General features: G+C 43.5%; 1 protein-coding gene across 1 annotated transcript; it reads left to right on the top strand.

The window, feature by feature from the left end:
• Positions 1 to 13,177, top strand: NICOL1 (NELL2 interacting cell ontogeny regulator 1). The gene is made up of 4 exons (XM_058838977.1): positions 1 to 111; positions 271 to 421; positions 7,098 to 7,186; positions 10,901 to 13,177. Exons 2-4 carry the CDS (start codon positions 295 to 297, stop codon positions 10,964 to 10,966), a joined length of 282 nt encoding a protein of 93 aa, XP_058694960.1. The 5' UTR covers positions 1 to 111; positions 271 to 294; the 3' UTR covers positions 10,967 to 13,177.
• The last annotated feature ends 8,201 nt before the right edge of the window (positions 13,178 to 21,378 follow it).

The raw sequence follows: 21,378 nt of genomic DNA, 5'->3' as shown, positions 1-21,378 counted from the left end.
TGCAGGAGGAACGCATGCTCGGAGTGGCTGCTGGAGCCTCGCCTGCTCGCCACAGCTGCTCCAAGGGTCCGGCCCGCAGGGGAGGAGGAGGAGGAGGAGGAGGAAGATCAGGTACTGGCCAGGCTGGTCCTTGGGGCACCCCTGGAGCCCAGGGCGTGTCCGGCAGCGCCGTGTGCGAGCGGGCTCTGCGCTTATCATATCCCATCCACTTCTTTGTCAGCAGCGTGCAGGGAGCACCCGCTGATTTTCCACTGCTTCTCCTCGTTCCAGGCAGGGCCGACAGCTCGAATATTGATGGGAGCAATGCCGTGTGCCTGGGGTGAGGTGCGTGCGGGAATCCTGCTGCTCTCGGTGCTCTGCCTGCTCAGCGCCAGCCTGGGGGCGGCTGCCCAGGACTCCGGGAATGCCATTCCTGCCGAAAGTAGGTACCTGCTGCAGCCGCTCCGGGAAACTGGGTGGTGCCTGCTTAACCAGGGAGAAAGGATGAGTTTGTGTCAGCGAACCACATGAAAACAACAGTCAGAGGAACAGCAAGCAAGCAAAGGATTAGTAGTTATTTTGGGGAAAAAAAAATAAATGCTAGCTGCGTACTCTTAATTTTCATTTGAACTTGTGCTCGAGCTCTTTGCTTGTAGGTCTTTCAGATGTGCTCCTTGAGAGTTTGGTTTCTCTAGGTAGTTTTAATTGATACACATAGATTTGCCACAATACATATGATGTCCTTACTAGTTTGAGTATTGTTAGAAGAAAATTTGTGTGTATTTCTGCTGGGGCACTGCATCTTGCTTATTTTAGTATTTGGTTGGAACAATAGGTCAAGATCAACTTTCTTATACTACAAATCAACACAGGGGATGTTTACCCAAACAGTGCATTTGTAAAGCAAATATAAATTTCTGAAATCCTGCAAACCTTAAAAATAAATAAATATGACAGACTGGCTTGAGCACACCATAGAGCTGGGAGCTCTTCAATTTGGATCACAGCTGTATATGAGCTTCCTCTGTCATTTTGAGTAAGTCTCTAAACTTTCTCAGCTCCAAAATGAGGTTCAAAGTTATTAGGGGGTGGAGCCAATGTTCTCGGGGTGACAGCAAGTGGGAAGTAGCCATTCATTAGAAACATAAAATATCCTCTGGGGGAAAAAAAAAAAACAAAAAACAAAGAAAGATAATTGCATAAAAACAAATCTCTAGTTCTTAGTCATGCTTACTTTGTATCACAGCTATCTTTTTATATGACTATCAAAATATTTAATGTAAGGTCTGATTTTGTCACTGCATTTTATTCTCAATTAATTCCATTAGATGGAATTAATGGACTTTTGATATTTGATATGACTTTTGAACTAATGGAACTTTGATATTGAGTTTCCCTCTTTTTCCATTCTCTTTTTTTTTTTCTTATTTTTTTTCTTAGGACTAAGTTTTGGTCTGTTCTAAACCAGACCTCAATGCTATTTTGTGTGTTTCTTTCCTAGGAATTCATTAATTCTCGTAAATTTTGTCATGAGTAGTCCATTTTATCTCCTCAAAGAGAAAATCAGGCTTGGAAAATAAATTGTATGTACACTTTGTGTGTCTATGTTATCAGAGGCAAGTCAACACCTTTGGGAAAATGCATACAGTGGTCTCTTGTTCTACTTGTGTAGTAAAAGCTCCCATTTGAACTGTAGAACAAAACTCTTGGCCAGGGCTTCTGACCCAAGACTCACAGAATTATAAAACCTTAGAAAGCTGGGAAGGGCCCTTTAGAGCTCATCTTGTCCAACCCTCTGCCATGGGCAGGGACATCTTCAATTTGATCAACTTGCTCAGAGTCAAGTTCAACCTGACCTTGAACATTTCCTGGGATGGGACATCTAGCACCTCCCTGAGCAACCTATGCAGTGGCTCACCACTCTCACAGTAAAAAACTTCTTCCTTAACTAATTTTAATTGACCCTCTTTTATTTCAAAACCATTACCCCTTGACCTATCACAACAGGCCCTGCAAAAAAAGTCTGTCCCATCCTTCTTACAGTAACAAGGAGTTTTTTTCCATCTTATTGCCATCCTCTAGCCAGGCTGTGGAGTCCCTTGAACAGCCTTTGAGGGAGATTCCTTGTCTTTTCTTACTCCTGAATGTAGGAGTGTGGAATGAAGGGCAGGTCAGAGTGTTTCTGTGGCAGTGTTCCTGCAGAGACACACTGCCCCATCCCAAGGAGCAGAGGCTGTAAGCATTGCTACAAAAGCATAATGCTATTTCTGTCTGAGACCAGGCCAGGAGTAAGAAGCCAAGGCTGTCAGCTGATTTTGGATTGTAAATTGTTTTGGGCTGCTCCAGGGACAGAGTTTTAAAGCCACAAGGAACTCCTGATGCTCCTCAGCCACTTGTTGGGATGACAACAAGTGCTGCATAGCAACTAAATGCTCCAGACACCTTCCTTTGCCTGTTAGGGCTCTTCCTGATGGTTAACGTGTGAAACTCTTCCCTTTGGACATTGTGGATGCTAAATATTCACTTGAGATTGCGGAACTGATTGGTTAAATTAAAGGAAAAAGAATCCTAGAAAGGGCTGTTAGATACAGTAGTATTACTTCTGGCTCAGGAGCTGCCTTAGCATGTTCCTGAGACCTGGGAGGGCCTTTGGGAATGACTCCAGACTTGCCCTGTTCTCATTGCTGGCCATGAGGGTCTCATCTGTAACAGTGCCCAGGGATGCACCCTGGCATGGAGACATGACTCCACCAGTAAGCTGCTGGGATGGACCCTGGAACACTTGTGTCCATGATAGGAGGCCAGTTGTCTATCTGGAAGACAGAGCTGACTGTTCCAGAGTGGAGCTATCCCATACTCTTGAGACTTGGGAATGCTCCCAGACTTCCAGTATTCCTCAAGAGACGTAGATCGTGGGAGACTGGACACTGGGTCGGGCACTCACTTTGATGTGATCTAGTACAGACACTCCTGGATCTTTTCCTTCCTGATGCTGCACTGGCTGTGTCTCATCAAGGAGCTGATCCCCATGGGCACAGACCCATTTAGGGGGCACGGACCCATTTAGAAGAGGGCACAGGCCCATTTAGGGGGCACGGACCCATTTAGAGGAGGGCACAGACCCATTTAGGGGGCACAGACCCATTTAGAGGGCACAGAGCCATTTAGGAGGCACAGCCTCTGCAGCACGAGTACATGATTTCCCCATTGCTGGCACTAAAGTCCTTCCTGTCAGCCCAGGCAAGCTGCTGGCTGTGGGACCCTGGATGACCCAGAGGGGAAAGGGGTCTCTAGTGCATGTTCTTAACAGGGCTATAGGATGGACATGGACCATATGTAGTGTCCTCCTGCAGGTTAGAACAGTGTGGTGCTCAATGCTTTTCTCAGTTCCCAGGTGTGTGACATGGCGCTGGCAGCACGCCCTTAGCAGGAACATTCCCACAAGGACCACACCGTCTCTCTCTCCCACCTGGTGGGAGGAATGTGTCCCTCCTGCAGCATCATGAGCAGGACAGGGGCAGAAATGCTCCGTACAAGTGTGGGAGGTGCAGGAGTCACAGGAGAGGAGCATGAGAGTGAGTCACAGATCTCTTTAGCACTGCAGTGAGATCCTGTCCTGTGTGTGGCACAGAGATCTGGCTCAGGGCACCATCCCCTGCTCTCTGCCAGTCACACAGCCAGGCACAGCTTTTTATGCATAATTCCAATTAGCAGTGATTAATTGTGTCCTTATACTTTATTCACAGCACTTAGCATATGCAAAAGACTCTTCAAGTTTGAAGTGGTGCTACTAATACTCGCAGATTATTTTCTTTAAAGTCCTCTGCAATCCACCAGAAAAAAATAATTTCCCCAACCTCCCACTGCATTTATAGCCCAGATCACCCACTATGAAAGCCAAAATATGGAATCTGAAGACCAGAAGTGGCCAGTCTGTTTTCATTAGCTAAGGTGCATGAAATACAAAGAAAAACACAAAGTGTATGCAAGGAAAAGTAAATTAGACTTACATGGTGCTTTCAGTTCCAGTTTTTTACCAAGAAGAAGCCAAGAAACATTTTTCCTCTTCCCCTACTTTTCCCAAAACTCACAAAGACACATACAGTCTTTCTGCTGACAGGACTCATTTAAAGAGTTATAGCTGCCTCTTGATAATTCTCATTATGTTAATCCACAGACCTGTTAAATCTCCCTATGAATGATAGTCTGTTTCCAGCTGTCAGCAAGGAATTAATAGCACTCTGCTACACTTTGCTATGATGTGACTTAAGATTTGGGTTCATGACTGCTTTAAGCTGATATAAGCCTGTGCTGCCTCTGCCCTTTTCTCCACAACCTGGCCTCCTCTCCTTGCACTGTTTCTTGTCCTGGCCCCAGATCTTGGGTGTTCAGGATCTCCTCTGGGGGAAAAAGTCAGTGATCCGGCTGCATCAGATCCAGTGATGGAGGAGCTGCATTGTCACTCCTGCTGTGAGCAAGTGGAAGTGTGAGATGCCATAGCCAAGGTCAGAAAGCACAGTGGGATTGCTCCTAATTGCAGCAGCACATATTTAGATTTGTTTGGCAAAACAGATGCTTAGACATACTTCTGTTGGGGAGATGTCCATGGGCACCTTGCTGAAAATATTGTGGGCATGAAGAGAGATCAAATCCACCTAGACAGGCCAGCTTAGCAGCTCAGCTCTTCATTCTGGAAAGCAGACCAAGGCAGAGAGTGATGGAGAGCATCAAAGCATAAGTGGGACAAAGCTGGTCATTATTTAATAACCATTTCTTCCATTGCAAAAATTAGAGGCAGGAAATGAAAGCAGCAGATGTCAACTTCAGAGGAGACAGGAATGGTATTTTGTTCACTCAGAGAATAGCTGAGCTGTGGAACTCATTGCCACAGGATGTTGCAGATGACAAAAGTTTACATGGATTCAGGAAGCAACAGTGTAAAATAATGTGAGAAAAAATCATGGAGGGTTTATCAGATGTAGAAACACCAGCCAGACACAGGATATCCTCCAGCACCCTGGCAAGCTAGAAGAACATTGCTAGACACTTATTCTTATATCTTCCTCAAGTATCTGCCATTGGCTACTGGCTCGCAGCTGGCAGGGATGCTGACCTGACCCAGAGACAGCAGTGCCTGGAGAAGGACCCTCCAGCTCAGAGCACAGGCCAAGAAATGACATTGAGGAGTGAATATCCTGTTATGTGGTGAAACTGGCTGCATGTGCACTCTGACTCTGGAGGGCAGTGCTGTGTTAGGAGCTTTGCAGGTGCTGATTCAGGACACCCAGAGCTGCACAAGCAGGTGTGCTCTGTGCCACTGCCCTTCTGCTGCAGAGGATGCTTTGATACCAGGGCACCTGCTTTCCCAGGGCTGGAAGAAGTGAAATTACCACTTGGCATGCTTGTGCCATTCCACTAGTACATCCCTGTCCATAAAGGAGCACTTGGCTGTCATAAATACCAGTGAATGATCCCACACAACCATCCCATTACAGCTTTCACCAAGGCCTGGGAAGACTTTCTCCGTGACAAGCAGTGGCAGATTCTGGAATACATGGCTCTCCTCAAAAGTGCTTTCTCCCCACTGCAGAAGCAGGAGACATTCATTTATCAGCTAGATTTTTAATTTTTTTTTTTTTTTAATTTTTTTTCTCCCTCAGGTTCTGATTTTGAGAACACTTTGGTGCTTGTCAGCACTTCAGGGCATGCAGCACCTCCCTGAGGTGGAGCTAGGACAGGGTGTTTCTGAGCAGACCAGAGTGAGGGGAAGGAGCAGGGCATGACACTGAGCAAATGATGGATTGCTGACAGCAGTCTGAGCATGGAGGTTTTTCTAAGGGCTCTGTTTCATGATCTGGAGTGGAAACAATTAAATTACTGAAATACTGAAAGTAGAAGGGGGTTGAGTGTCTTTAAAGTGTGCTCAAAACCATCATGTCACTACTCCTGTGCCTGGAGAGGCAGAGTCTTTGTGAGGAATGCTGTTCTGATCGAGGTGGGGAATTTGCATCTCCTCACAGCTTGGGAATTAAATCCCTGGCTTGATCCCCAGATCTGAGATGTCACTTGCATGGAGGGGAGATGGAGAAGGACAGGTGGGAGAGAAACTCCCCCTGAATAGATCAAAACCCCTGAAAGGCTTGCTGAGGAGTGACAAGCACTCTGGCTGCTCCCTCCCTTCAGGTACAACTCAGAAGGCCGTGCTGGCAGCAGGGTGCCAGGCACAGATGGGTGCTGCAGTGCTGCTCAGCAGGTCCCTGGCTCCAGGCAGCTCTTCAGCCATCTCAGCAGCAGCTTTGCACCCTCTTTGCTTTGCTAGAGCAGCACAGGCGGCTGCATGTGGACAAGGATTTCGGCACTCCCCCCAACATGGGGGCTCTGTGATCAGTGTGAAATGTTATCTTTCCCCATTCCCCCCGCACCTCTTCCAGTGTCTGCAATTTCTTCTTCTGAAAACTCACACATCATTAACTTCAAGCAGCCAGAGATGGTGAATCCTGGCAGAGCAGAAAAGGCCAGGTTCAGAAGTGAGCCATTTCAGTTGTTGTCAAGTCCCCTCCTCCTCCACCCTGCGTTTGCCCTGCCCTGCCCCTCTGTGCACACACACTGGCAGCAGCTGCAGAGCCAGTGGGATGCTTTGCATTCCTGGCAGAGAGAAAATACAGCAGCAGGTGAAAGGAAGCAAATACAGATCTGGCACTGTCCCTTGCCAAGCTGCTCTGTAAGAGCTCCTGTAAAAGCAGACCTGCCTGTCTGGTTCCTGAACCACTGCAAACGGCTATTTTCAGTGTGTCTATTGAGAATTAACCTGTGTCTGAGAAGGGGTAAGGATCTCAGTTTTAAGGGGAGAGGCTGGGGGCTGAAACAGCAGGCAGAGACAAGTCTGGGCCACGTTCAGAAAAGCACACACAGCAAAGTACTCTGTGGTTTTTGCTGATCCTCTCACATTTGCACAAAGATAGATTATTAAAATTAGCCCTAATTTTACACACGTGCAGGTGTGGGTGCCTGGTAAGATGGACTTTCTCCTGGCAAGGTCTCTGAGTATTCCTCCTCTGTACTGCTGAACTCGGAATTTCCTGCTGTGCCAGTGATGTTTTGTTGTGCTCTCTCCGCAGGCCGTCCCTGTGTTGACTGCCATGCGTTCGAGTTCATGCAGAGGGCGTTGCAGGATCTAAAGAAGACGGCGTATAACCTGGACACGAGGGTATGTGCTTCTGCAGGAATGATTTCCCTTAGCCTTTATCTCCCAGCGGCCAGGATTGCCTGTCTGGCTACAGCAGACATGACATCTCTGCTGACTCACTCCCATCCCAGCAAATAGGTTTATGCCAAGCACAGATTATTTTTCACAGTCTGCAGAGGTTCATTAATGATCATCTAGTCTGACTTCTTGCATAACAGCCTAAGGAATTGCTCAGACAGCCCCTGCACCAAACGGAGAAGGAAAGAAGGTGTATGAAGGAGAGGAAAACAAGACAGATGATTTTTCTCTCTGCCTCACAACATTGCTTCCAAGCTGTGGACTGACTATTCACTGGGCAGGAGCAGAAATGAGCAGGAGAGTGAGAAGGTGGCAGGCAGGGCTGGCAGAGGAAAGGGAAGCACACACACACCTGCTTTGCTCATGGATTGAAACTTCCTGAAAAAAGGAGAAGCACATTTTTTTCATGCATTTATCACAGCACACAGGGGATTCTGTCACTTCACATGCCAGTCTCCAAAGGTCTCAGTGAACAAAATGAGGGTGTATTAAATGCCCCAATTTTAGTAATTCATACATGTGTGGGTTTGTAGATATGTGCAAACTGGCTAGGGTAGGGTTTACCACAGTGATTCTGCTGCTGTCAGAAGTTTGCAGGAGGCTGGAGGTCTCTCTCCTCTAATAAACCCCTCCATGCATGTCTTGTGCCACCTCTCCCCATTTTGAGCAGGGCCATCTCTCTTGGCACATGAGAAGGGCTCCTTGCTCCTTTACAGTCACACTCAACTCAAATTGTCATTCCCAGCAAAGCCAGCCAAAGGGACATAAATCAATTATGTGTCTCAAACCATAAGGCAATTATGCAGCTTTGCCTTTGGTTTCTTGTGACCTTGGGCAGCTATGTCAGACCTGACACAATAGAGCTGGAGTGACTTCTGCTTTCTTGAGCTATCAATAGCAAACTGATTAGGACAAAGTTCTGAGTATGGGTTACATTCCCAAAGTTTCCCATGCACTGGAGTAATAATAAATAACTCTTAAGTGGTAAAGTGTCAGTGGAGGGGCTGTACCTCCAGCAGCTGTGCTGGGCTCTTCTGGTGCATAGCAGAGCTCCACCTGTTTGGATTAGGGTCAGATGAAATGTTTTGTACCTACACATGACATGTCAAGACCAGGTGCAATTGCAGCTGTGCTGGTTCTTATACTGTCAACAGGCTTTATGTGGGAAGTTAAAGATTTTTTTGAGCACAGTGGAGGCAGCACAATTCCTTGATCCCACCCACAGAGATATTCAGATGTGTCTGTGATGTCTGTTCTGTCTGGAGAGTGGACTGAGGATGCAGCCCACCAGAGAGCAGCGCTGCCTTGGAAGAGGTGAGGCAGAATATAAAGGGAGAAGCTGTCCCAGGGTGCCACAAGATGAATTTCTGTTTCTGTGAGGACCTGGACAGGCCTGACAAGCCAAGGCATTGACTGAGAGCTCCCAGTGTTACAGAGCAAGGGGCACAGGAACATCACCAAATAGAACCAGTTGTTTGTAAGATCACCCACCCTTAGACAACTGAGCTTAATTCTATTAGCAAATAAAGGCTGTATTACTGTCCTTTGGATTGATTCTCCAAGGGGCTTTCTATCAGAGGTGCTTTGGTTAAACACAAGTTATTGAGTGATGCAGAGATACTAAAGTGAAATACAGCACCCAAAGCCCTACAAATGGCACACCATGGCCTTCTAAACTCTGAAAGGTGGAGCTTGCATATCCTTACTCCACTGCTGATGCTTGGCTCATGCTGACCAGCTATAATTTCTCAAGTTTGACACACAAATAACTTCACTGAGTAACTCCTCAATCTCAGAAATTGTTGATACAAGGGCAAGCCCCATGCAGAATTGCCCCTGCATATCAGGGACTTTCTAAGCCAATGCCATCAAGGCCACAATTAATTTTTGTAATTGATACCTCTATTTCACAGTCCTTCAGTTTGCATTTGAGTGTTCCCAGAGCTGCTCTTCCTGCCTGTAAATAGTCCTGAGTGATGCCCAGGCAGAGCTTGTGGTGGCAGTGACAGCTTGTTGGCATTACTGTGAAATCCAATAAGCCTGTTTGATGTTAAGATGATTCTATGATTTCTCCTGGGCTCCCAACAATGGGAGCATTCACTCATCCAAGATTTCATTGTGCAAGCGGGGAGCAGCGTTGAACAGCGCTGCCATTGCTCTAAGCTGATCAGTGAAAGCAGGCAAGGAATGTGAACAAGCCCTCCTTAATGCAAAGGTGGATGTCAGAGGTTTGAGTTGAGGAGTGTACAGGGCTGGGGAGGGGAGGAAAAGCCGTTCTGAAACAGCCTGTCCTGCACAAGCTAGCAGTGTGAGAACAAGAAATGAGTATCAGAGAGTGGGCACTGCTGGGGGACAGAGCTGCTGCTGCCCAAGCAAGGCAGGAGGGCAGCAGGACCCACCCAGGAGGGCCCAGATACTCCCTTGGAAGCTGCCTTTGCTAATTAGCCCTTTGCTGTTTCTGACGTGTCAGGAGGCATCAGGTCAGAGGAATGCTGCAGGCTGAAGACCTTGCTGTTTCACAGAGCTTTGAGATAATTTCTTAGCAAGTGGGTTTCAACCTCTTTGCAGTTTGCATTTGCAGTGCAAACGGGAAACTCATTCACACTGAATTTAAGCCTGCTAAATTCTTTTTTTCTCCCCTCAAGAAGCTCTTCAAAGTCAATCTGCAAACTGCTTGAGGGACCACAGACCACAGGGTGAAAACCACAAGATATTTGCTCAGGAACAAGTTTCTCTTCAGTCACAATTGCACTTGCTGATGTGAATTCCTTGCACCAATAATTTTGCCTCTCACAAGAAATTTGCTTCTGAAGTAATGGTGCTAAGTAAAAGATTCAGCCTTTGTTTCTCTGAAAGGGTGACAAGAATCCACAAAATATTTAAGTTATCTGACCACAATTAAATAAATTATACTTGAATATCTTTAAATATCTGTCATTAATTATCCCCCCTGTATACAGAGAAAAAAAGCTTGGAAATGTTTTTCTACTAAGAAGCTCCAACTACAACAGCAAGTAATTTTAAACTATATATATTGGGAATGGTTTTTAAGCTTTTGCTCGAGTACTGATAATAAAACAACTGTCAGTAATTTAACTCAGATTGAAATAGGAACCACACACTCAGACCTAGATCTGCCCCGATAGATTATGAGTTTCAGGCAGCAGGGTTAGACTGACAGCTGGATTCAACTCAGAGTTGTTCTGGAGACACAGCAGTGTAACTGAGAGCACAACTGGCTCTTCAGCACTTGCTATCTGGTGCAATTAAACCATGCAGGACTGAAGGCATCGTCAACAGGAAGCCATCAATCACCTCCAAGGAGCTCAGAGCAGTGCAGTTGAAAGTGGAATTTGTTGCAGCGTTTATAAAGGACACTTTAATAATTTTGACATAACATTTCTACTCCCTAGAAGTTAACCATGAAAATGAAAACATTCAAACTATAAAAACACTCTCAGTTCTGAATATACTCATTTCATCACTTTTTCTGGATGAAAACCAGCACTAATAACTATGATTTTCCACTCAGCAGAGCACCTTGGCTACAGCTGTGCAGAGGGATTAGATCTAATCAATTATATACTCTTTTAAAGCAATATATTCAGTTCTTTGATTTCATGGTTTTTTGTTTGTTTTGTTGTTTCTTTTTTCCAGACAGAAACCCTCCTCCTGAGAGCAGAAAAGAGAGGCCTGTGTGATTGCTTTCGTGCAATACACTGAAATGAGCACTGGGATTTGGCCAATGGACATTTATTCATTTTTAAAATGCTGTTCAGTAAATTACAGGAAGATACAGAGTGCAAGTTGTGCCCCACCATAAGGAAAAGCATTTTTATAGAAACAGGTATAGCTCAGTTCAATTATTCTTGCTTTGTTGTGGTTTATCATTACTCTGTGTGATATTGCATTTGCTGATATGTCAAGAGAAGAAACAGTGCCAAAGTCTTGCTTAAGGGTTTTATACAAGGATGGCATCCTGCTTTTTTGGTATTTCAAGCCCAAAATTGTCCTTAGACTCTATTATGTGGATTATGTGAATTACCATAGATCTGTGAAAGTCAGTGAAGTCAAAATTTTTAATGTATTTGTAGAAGACTAACATGATAAGGAAGCTACTTTGCCATGATGCATAGATAAACATTTACAAACAAGAAGACTTGGCATTATATAGAAATTAATAGTTATCACAGACTGCTTGGCAGTCCGAGGAAGAGATTTGTTCCCCAATTGTATCAATAGTCCAGTGCACAGCAAACACAGTAATCTGTTTCACAATTTCAATTTCTTCAGAGCCACACAGTAGCTGTGATCTTTTTGGAGAGATTTATTAAGTATCTAATGTGATCAGTAACATTTGTAATCACATGAATACTGCCTGGCAGTTGAACTGATTGCATCTGCCAAAATCTTCTGGAGAAGTGTCTTTCATTAAGCAAATCACATGCTGGGTTGAACCACTCAAACTGGCCTCTACAGAGAGTTTTGGCAGAGAGCCCACACAATGCCTGCCTGCCCAGGAGTCTCTTGTAAACTGTATTTTGGGAAATACTTAAATTCTACCAAAATGGTCCTTAGCTCTTGCATGGACTCTGCACTCAGGGTGGGTTACAGTGCTGATGTTATTCCTGCTGCAGTGTGAGACAAGAGAGAACAAAACAATTTGAGCAGTGTCATAGTAATAGACAACAAGATTGTGCCTTGTTACTCTTTGTAAGAGAATAGCAAATCCTTTCTCATTGTTTGCATTTTTTATTTTGGGAAGGAAAACAGAAAACGGCCCTGTTCGTGGAAGTGGAAAGTTCCTGTTGATAATAATAGATTTTTTCGTTTGGCTTAAAACATCATCCCCAAAGTAGAGATTTGTGTATCAGCTCAAGCATTGTTGTACAAGCTAGAAACTTTTACGCAAACTGGAATATTGGAGCAGGATCAACAAAAAGAAGTGGTTTTCAAAGTAATTTTACTAATTCTTGTCAGTATGTCTGTCTTTCCATAAGTGGCTCGTATTTTTGATATTTTGCTCTCAGCCTGCTCAGTGAATTAGAATGGAAGCTATCTGTATGTTTCCAAACTGCTTCTCTCCCATTTTGTCTACAACATCAAACACAGGGAAATAGGGAACTTTGACCCACTGCCAACTTACTATTTCATGTGCAGTCATACTCAGTAACACAAAGGAGTGTGTTACCATATATTTTGCCAAAGTTGTTTGAAAGGCGTGTGGTTCTCAGCAAGAAAAAGCTTCCTTGCACCTGCATTTCAAATAAGAATTCTGCTTTGTCCTTTGTAGTATTCCAGCAAACCCCTTTAGAGGTCCTTGGGACCTGTTTTGTGTGCAAGACAAGCAGCATGACACAGCAACAGCTCCCTTCTGGTAGCATCACTCTGCACTGTGGCACCGATCACTAGAGCAGTGGAGCTTTTCCTCATAGACCACATTTTATTGGACAAAGAAAACAGTGGGATTAACACAGCTTCCTTGCAAAATGCCAGCCTTTGGCTTCTTTACTCCCACTTATATTTGGACCAAAGTCATGCACAGCTTTTGAGCCAGCTCTTTGCAGGAGATGGAGTCCCAGCACTGAAGCAGTGAATTTTCCAGCACAGCTCCCCTTTTCAGGGGGCAGCATGTCTATGGTTTGGTATTGCTACTGTGCATGCTTATTCTGCTGGTAGCCTAAAGAATCTTGCAAAGTCCTGTTACAAGAACTGGGGTTTTTTGTTCATGTTTTCATTTAGAAAAATGGTTGCTCAGAGTTTTGATATATGCAGCTTGTTACGATAGAAAGGTGGAATGAATGACAAGTGGATGTTGTTTGACTCCCAAAGGGATCAGAGTGACACTGCAACTTTATGGTTGTATGAGTGATTATTCTGTACTTCTCTTTGTCTATAATACAACACAATAAAAGGGCAAGATGCATTATAGTATTTGGTGTGCTTTGTTTCTGATTTAAGAAATTGATGGTGCTTATGCATTAATTAATGTCTCTAATTAGGTGGAAAACACAAAGGAAAAAAATTGTATTTTTAATACAGAAATAAAAATACCTTGTATTTGGGCTAAATGTATTAATATATTCTTATTTGCTGAAGTATAAAATCCAACTCACTCCTATTTAAAATAATGGTACAGAAATGATTTTGTGATCTTCTTTAAGGCCCCCTTACTCTATACTTGGTGGTTTTGATAAAGTTCCTTATAATTGCAGGATGGCATGAAGAAAAAAAAATGGAGCTAGATAGTTTCAATTTCTTTTTGCTCAGGAAGTTAATTTAAATTCAGAACCCCTTGAGTCTCCACTTACTAGAAAAAAACATGTATTTTGCAGAAGGACTTAATTGCAGGAGTGCTTAAAGCAGAAAGTTCTTTTCTCCCACCCAACACTTTCAGTACTTTTTTTGCTGCAGAGCCAAGGCAGTTCTCGTGACCTTTTGAAGCCAAGCTGTCTTCTCTTGGTGCAGTGCTGCTGCTCAGAGCCCTGGGCATGTGGCATTTGTACATAGGGTGGAATGCAGGTGGTAGCCCATGAAATTCACAGCCAAGTCCTCCCTGGAAGAAAAATGGTATAATCACATTAGTGTGGTGCTGCCTGTGGGCAGACAAGCTGACAGAGAAATCCTGGTAATGATCCCCACGTCCCCAGAGCTTCTCATACCTGAGCCAGTGCCTTCTTTGGGTGTAATTCTGTGTATATTCTAAGTCAGTAGTTTTGAACTGAGTCACAGAACAACTCTCTGAAGACATGTCTAGATTTCATTCTGGAAATGAAAACACAGTTTACTTTGTTTGTAATGTAGAATCCTGTTAGGTAACATCAGACCTCAGTAGTATTATTGCTACCTGAACCTAGCTGGTGTATGGACTCTGGAATACTTTGAAAATACTGTGGAATGCCCTTTCCAGATGGACATCTCTTATTTAGAAACCAGTTATGTGTGGATACAGTTATGCCTGTACCCAGAACTAATCCGTAGGTAACTCCTGGATGATTTGAGCATCCAATATACATTCCTCATTTTCAGAGAAATCAAGTGTTGAAGTAGTTCCTTTAAGAGTGATCCTGTGGTTTCTGTGCCCTCCTCTGCACCTGCCCCAGGCTGGAACCCAAAGACAAGAGCTCCTCCTGGAGCAGTGGGACTCATGGTTTGCACACAGATCTCACCCTGATGAGACAAAGCACTTGCTGAGCTGAAGGAGGCTAACAGGAATCCCAGCTCAGTTCAAAGTTTAGTTCAAAGGTAATTTATAAGCAAAAAGGCTCTGAGGCTGTTGAGCCTTTTGTGAAGCAGAGAAGCACAAAGGATGTTTTCTCTTTGGAACTGGCACAAGGCAGGAAATTTGCCCGTGCTCATCTTGGCCTGAAGGTAGAGACACCCTTACCTAAAACAGTGTTCTGCTCAGTCCTTCCCTGGCCAGGACCCAGGGCATGAGAGAAGAGAGGAGCAAGTGTGGAGGGGAAAAGACACCTGCGCTTTGCAGCCTGGCTGAGTTTCTGACAAATGAGGGCCCCTGATGGAGAAACCAGAGCTGCAGCCTCCCAGGGATTTATGTGCTGAGCGTGGTAAGCAGGGGCTGCAATCGCTCTGGCTGAGGGCAATGTTGCAAAGTGTCACAGCGGTGTTGGAGGCAGGATTTGAAAAGGGGAGCCCAGAGATGTTGTGTGCACTGGTGCAAAAGAAGGGATCATTCTCCACACTCTCATCAAGCATGGCAAGTGAAATTTCCAAACTTTCCAGAACCTGCTTTTGAGAGCTGTGCAATGAATTGCAGATGGAAGGGGTGGTTGTGAATCATTCCTGTGTTCCTCAGCTGAAGCTGTGCAGAAGATGGGAAGTCTCAGAGAGGCTGTGTGCTGTGTTTGTTCCCAAAGAAGATATGGAAGAGACGGAAGCATCATTTTCAAACTGGTACTTGCTGTTTTAAAGATTGAGGAGAAATTATTTTGCAGGTGCTTTTACCATCTGAGGAGAAAGGCAACACTCACTTAAAGAGTGTTCTTTGCAGCAAACATTAAAAAGAGGTGGAAAACTAATATTAATTGCAAATATATGTGTGTATAATACATATAAAATATTTAGCCTCGCTTTTGCTATATTAAACATCTTGAATAAATAATTCCTGGCTGCAGTGGATGAAGCAGATGGGTCTGCTAAACTTCTGAAAAGTCACTGGGATTTTCCAATGTCTGATTCTCTTTCTGCCTTGAACTGGCCTTGGGGTTCTGTTCAGAAGATGCACCTCCACACAGGCAGAGGAAGGAATTAATTTTACCCCATATGCTCATGATAATTTGTTGACTGCTGAAGAAGGATCCCACAATAGAGAGGCCTTTGGTCCAATGTGGACAAGCTTCTGTGCCCTTGCTGTGTTTTCTGTGTTTGTGGCTAGAAACAAGTTGAAGTTATTAACTTGCTGAATTCCAGAGGGGAGGAATGAAAAACACCAGGAGGCTCTTAAAAATATCACTTAATCATTCTCATGGTTCTTGAGGAGACTGAAGCACATGATAGACTTTGCAGGAGTCCACTTGCCTCAGACCTGTGTCATTCCCTCCACCCCTGAGCTGGGTGGCAAAGGAGAGACAAGTGGACCCTTGAATCATGTCACTCCAGTTGGCCATTGAGCTCAAAGATGTTGGAGAGGAAAAGCAAAGGCCCAGTGACAGCACAGTGCAGCCACCCATGATGGAGCTTTATACACTGAGGTATCTGCTTGCCCTGTCTGTGTCCCTAGCAGACAAAAAAAGAATTAACATTGATGGCATTCATAAATGTCCATTATTAAATCTCCAGTTTGCTGCATCCACCATTACCTTTCCCATGCAATGGCTCCTTTCAGAGAAGTTCCAGTAAATGATGGACAATTTGTTCAGCCTGGCTTGTCTCAATGCATTTTTGGACTCCATATCATGGTTTTGTTCATGCTGAAATCATCAGAGCTGTTTTCTCAACACTGTGGCCCAAAGTCTACCCTTATATATACTCCCACATGGGAGTCTCCATGATCACACTGAAAACCACACGAGGTGACCCAGGCCTGTTTCACAGAACACAGTGCTTTGTTTCCTCTGTGTGCCTAAAACAGCTGCCTTTTGGATCTCCTACAGTTCCCTCACAGTGCTGTAAAAGGTTTTCCTGGACAGAGCAAAGCTCCTGTGCCCCATCCATAGAAATACAGAACAGGGGGCTGAGGACTAAAGGAATTTGATCCTATAAATTGTGTTTCTCAAGCTGATCACAAGCTCAAGGTTAAATATTATCCATAGTTCAAGTACTGACCATGTGAAATAGCAAACAGAAGCCCAGCCTTTTTATAGTTGTGCAGAAGGTATTTAATCATCTTCAAAGCGTTAAGATACTAAAGATAGATGGTGCCTGCAGCATGGATTACTGAATATATCTGGTTTTTCTTACTGTTGGTACACCAACCTGCTTTTACCAGTTTGTACATTATAGATGGGGACAGAATGGCACATCTCAAGGGGACAGATCCTCTTCAGATCAGATTTCATTCCATATAAATAAATTTAAAGGGAGAGGTAAAACTATGGACCTACAATTTATTTTTCCCCACAGAAACACAATAATAACAAGTCCATCTTCCCTGATGTTTAATTCCTTCTCTTTCTAATTGCTTAAGAAAATGTGCCTGTACCTCACTGCTCAAGGTGTGTGTGGGAGTTGAATGTATAGCAGACTGTAAAGCATGTAAAGCTCATCAGTAGCAGTTTAGTACAAGCCTAAAGAGGAATTTGGAAGCCAGGAATTCTTGAGCTGTGATACAACTTTGCCATTTGACTGCTTTCAGGTACTGCCCATGTTTCTTTTGCCATCTCTGGCCTCCAAATTCATCAAAGGAGAAATATTCTTTCCATAAGAAGAATGCAAGTCACTGTTGCAAGTCAGTTGTGGATGTATTAAAGGCAAACTTTATTGTGTATGAAAATCAAAAATTCTACAAGCTACAATTGTTTTAAGGTGAAATCAGGAGACATCATAACTCTGTCTGACTTCTGGCATTAAAGATACAGAAGATTATTGTCTGTCTAACTACTGGATGTTTACCTAACATTTGGGTAATATATACAGGCAATAAAGAGATAAGTGTTATACATTTACGCCATTTAGCAAATCACCGGTTTTCCTACTTGGAAACTAATGAAAAACTTTATTTCAAACTCTGGTCCATATTTCTAATGTCTCTTCCTGAGCTGTGCTTTTTATATTTCCTTCCCGCAAACAATCACATCAGTAATTTTCAATACCAAGATGTGCAACAGCAAGGAAATACCAAGGTTATTTTCGGAGCATTCATGAAGGAGGACAAAGGAGAAGGTTATAAATTTCTGTTCAGAGACTTGAGGTAAGATGTGATGTGCAAGGCCCATCATAACATGGCCTTCTCTCTCTAAATAGACTGCTATATATTGCCTGCAAAAGAAAAGTAGTCCATGCTAAATAAAGCATTGAATATTTGTGATTTTGAATTTGTGAAGCAATTCTGAAGAATGGATTGTAAGGACTGCAGAATATTTCATTGTTCTGCCAAAAAAACACGCAACAAAAGCCAAGGAAAAGTGGAAAAATTTAAAACCTTCTTCATTGCAAATAATCAACTATTTCCCATACATACAGTTATATAATAGAAGCAAACAACTTCATTGTGATGTAGTTTGAGTTGGATCTGGATGTAAATTAGTTCCCTCATTGGATTTAATAAGTGTTGGACCTTGGTCAATTCTCTAATAGGAAGTGCAAAGATGCAACACTTGAGGGAAAAAAAACCCAAACAAAGTCATAGCAAAAGTTTGGGAAGACAAATATGATCAACTTGAGAAAATTAATTTAACCACTTTCCATTTGACATGAGGTCTCATTTGCACCATGTCCATTTAAAACTTTAATTGTACATGGCATGTGAGCAAGTTTTTTGTATTGCCTCCTCAAGATCAATGCTGTGAGCAGAAAGAAGCTTTGGACTAAGTTTATTAGAGAAGCTCTCCTGTTGGGTCACCAGGTGCAGAAAGGAGTCCCTGTCCTTCTAAACTCCTTCTCAGAGAGGAGTATGGATGTGGATAGGTCCAATCCTAGTCCCAGACTTAGTCAAAGACTTTTATAGATGCAATTGGATCTTTGTATGACTTTGTTCCATGGGATTAAGGATGGCAACCCAGATATATTAATAAGATTAATTATTTATTTTATTGATGATTCTAATGATAATCATTAGAATAAATTACCCTAATCAGAATGATTTACTGCACAGTATAGATAGCTATAGTTGCTATCACCGTGCACTATTTTCTGAAGCAATATTGAAGCAATGATATTAAAGACAGTAAAATAATTATAAAGTAGAGACTGGATGTTACTGTCCCATACCATTCACTTTCATGGAAGAATCTCACAAATGCTCTTAGAAAAGGTTTGTTAGAAGTCCATGCCATTAAAAAGAGGGATTTTATAGAAGCCCATTTTCCAGCTGTTTTAACTCCACACAGTCAACCTGCTACAATCACTTGCCATTTAAACTCACAGTTTTTTCTTTAAGGTCACCTGATGGTTCATGTACATCAGGACAGGAACTTTATCATCAAATTCAGTCTGCAGTTGGCCAGTGTGAGGTCTTCTGGCTGAGTTGGTCATTTGGATGCCCATATACTCCTGCCAGTCACTGACAGCCTGGAGAGAGCCTGTCCTTCTGCCTGGGTCACTGACTGACTCTGTGGGGGACAGTCCTCCTGGAAAAATGTTCTGGCACATGGACCCTGGGAGGGTGAGCCATTTCCCTGGACTTGTCACTTCCCTGGAGTGTTCCCTGGGGACTAGAACTGCCCTTGGGCCCATCTTTCCAAAATAGAAAGGTACAGAAACACCTCTGCCTTTCTTTTGGTCTTGGGTCTGTGAGCCAAGTGTTAATGGGGAAAAAGGTTCATATTCTGTAGGAATGGAGACCCCAAATTTAGTTTTGCCTGAAGCATTTGGGTCTGGCCACTTGGGAAGGGTGTTCCCCTGCCCTGAACTGGCTCCCAGCAGCCTTTAATAAAACCCCAGCCTTGTACTGTCTGATATTCATTGCTCACAGCCCCTTTCACCTTGAGACAGCCAAACTGCAGATTTGGGATGATCCCAGCATAATCCTGGTCTATTGTTTGCTTGCAAGGAAGGAGCAGATCTAAAATGCAGTTTGCTACTGTGTTACCTCAATACCACCACTGCAGTGAAACTACATGGGAACCACTGTGTGAAACCACAGAATCTTCCAGGTTGTTTGTGCTGACAAATCCAGCAGTCCAGAAGAAGAAATCATGGGATTTACACAGAAAGCATAAGATGAAATTAATACATCCAAATTGGTTCTCTTAATTTTGTGCCAATTTTCTTACTTCAAGTCATGCTAGCTGGAAATTACAGCAGGAAATAGTGCAGAAATTGTATTAAATCTGAAATCTGATAACTCCAGAGAGTTGATGTTTTAATGGGTTAGCTTTCATTGTTTCAGTAGATAAAACATGAAGAGCCCTACTGCAAAGACCCCAGCAGCCTGTAGTCAAAGAACTCCACCAACTTCCTCAGAGTTCAGCTACTGATTAATTTACTCTGGTGAATCAAAGGTTGCTCCTACATCACACCATTCATTACATTTTGATGTAGATTCGGGTGGGTTTGATGTGCCTCATTAAGCAAATTAGATATTGGGCTCACATACACAGATGGCATCTCAAACACTTCCCGAGGATGTGACTGTGGAGCTCAAGGGCCCTAGGTGTGGTGTCAGAATCAAATCAAGTCTGAGATGTTTTGTGAGGTTTTGCTTGGAAAGCAAGGCAGGAGAGATGTGCAAGGACACCTAGAGATGAGCAGGGGGAGAGACTGAGTGGGTGAACTGGCTGGAGCAGTGAGCCAAGATACAATACTCCAGATCCAATGCTCTAGAGGTTCTTTCTGCAACAACTGTTTCAGCTCTGCACATCCCAGGAATCAATATGTGCCACCACAGTACAAACATTAAATCTTGCAAGGTGCTACAATAGCAGCTTGCTTAAAACAAAATACATCCATGCTTAACAGCTTTAGAAATTGGACCTGGAGGGCTCAGCATGCTTTGGGATTCATTGCTTAGTGAGTTTTGCTCTCTGCTCAATGCAGGCATTATTCAAGCCATGACAGTATTTTCCATTATGAATCCATGGATTTGGAGCCACTGAGAAAAGATCTCCAGATGGAAATGTAGCGTGCAAACTACCCAAATACTAAATTTGGAAATGGCATTTGCAGAACAATTGTTTGGGACTTTACAATAGGCCTTGCTGAAAAAGTGACACTCTGGCTTGGATAGGTTGAAGGAGCCTATTCTGTCCATCCCATTCCTTGAGGACAATTATTTCAAAAAGATATTTAGAAAAGCAAGTTGAGGGTTTGAAGAACTTTGGGGGTGAAACACTTAAAAGTGAATTTTAATAAATGAAGAGATAAGCAAGTGCTGCTAAGCTCAGCAGCCCAGGTCTATCCATCAGGAATCTCTGAGGAAGTGGGAAGTGGCAAGGCTTCAGGCTGACTCCTGTCAAACCTGGCATGAAGTGCTGGAAACTAGGGTTGGGAAAGTTGTGGATAGGTGTTGAACAAACCAGCAGCTTCCTCAGCCTCCAGATTTCGTAGACAGAAAGGGCATTCCTTAGGGTGTCCTTAAAAGGGTCTTCTTCTAGGGACTGAAAATATTGTGGATGAGGCAAAAAAGGTCTAGGCAGATCACAGTGGGATTTAAGCTGTGTTGATACATTTTCTTGGAAAACAAGTGCTCCTTGTATCACTGTAAATTAAAATGCTGGCATTTGCACATCTTAGCTAGAATATAAACCATTTATTTTCTTGTCTGGAAAAGCACAACTAGGCTATTTCCATTTTAGGCTCTGTTTTGGGATGCTTGGAGTGGCTCTGGAATGGATTAACCTGTACTATGAATCAATTCCTTCACCATGTTTATAAGACAACTGTAAAGGAATAAGCTCCTTGTTGGAACCAGATATCTGAAGTATTAGGAGCTTCCAGACAAAGACCTGTGACTGCCCCACAATAAAGCAAGATCATTCAAGAATTTGAACTGTGTGAGAGGGGCTGGAGGGCTGTCA

Source organism: Poecile atricapillus, chromosome 4 (assembly GCF_030490865.1).
Source record: "Poecile atricapillus isolate bPoeAtr1 chromosome 4, bPoeAtr1.hap1, whole genome shotgun sequence".
Classification (NCBI taxonomy): Eukaryota; Metazoa; Chordata; class Aves; order Passeriformes; family Paridae; genus Poecile; species Poecile atricapillus.
This window is presented reverse-complemented; position numbering and strand designations above follow the sequence as displayed.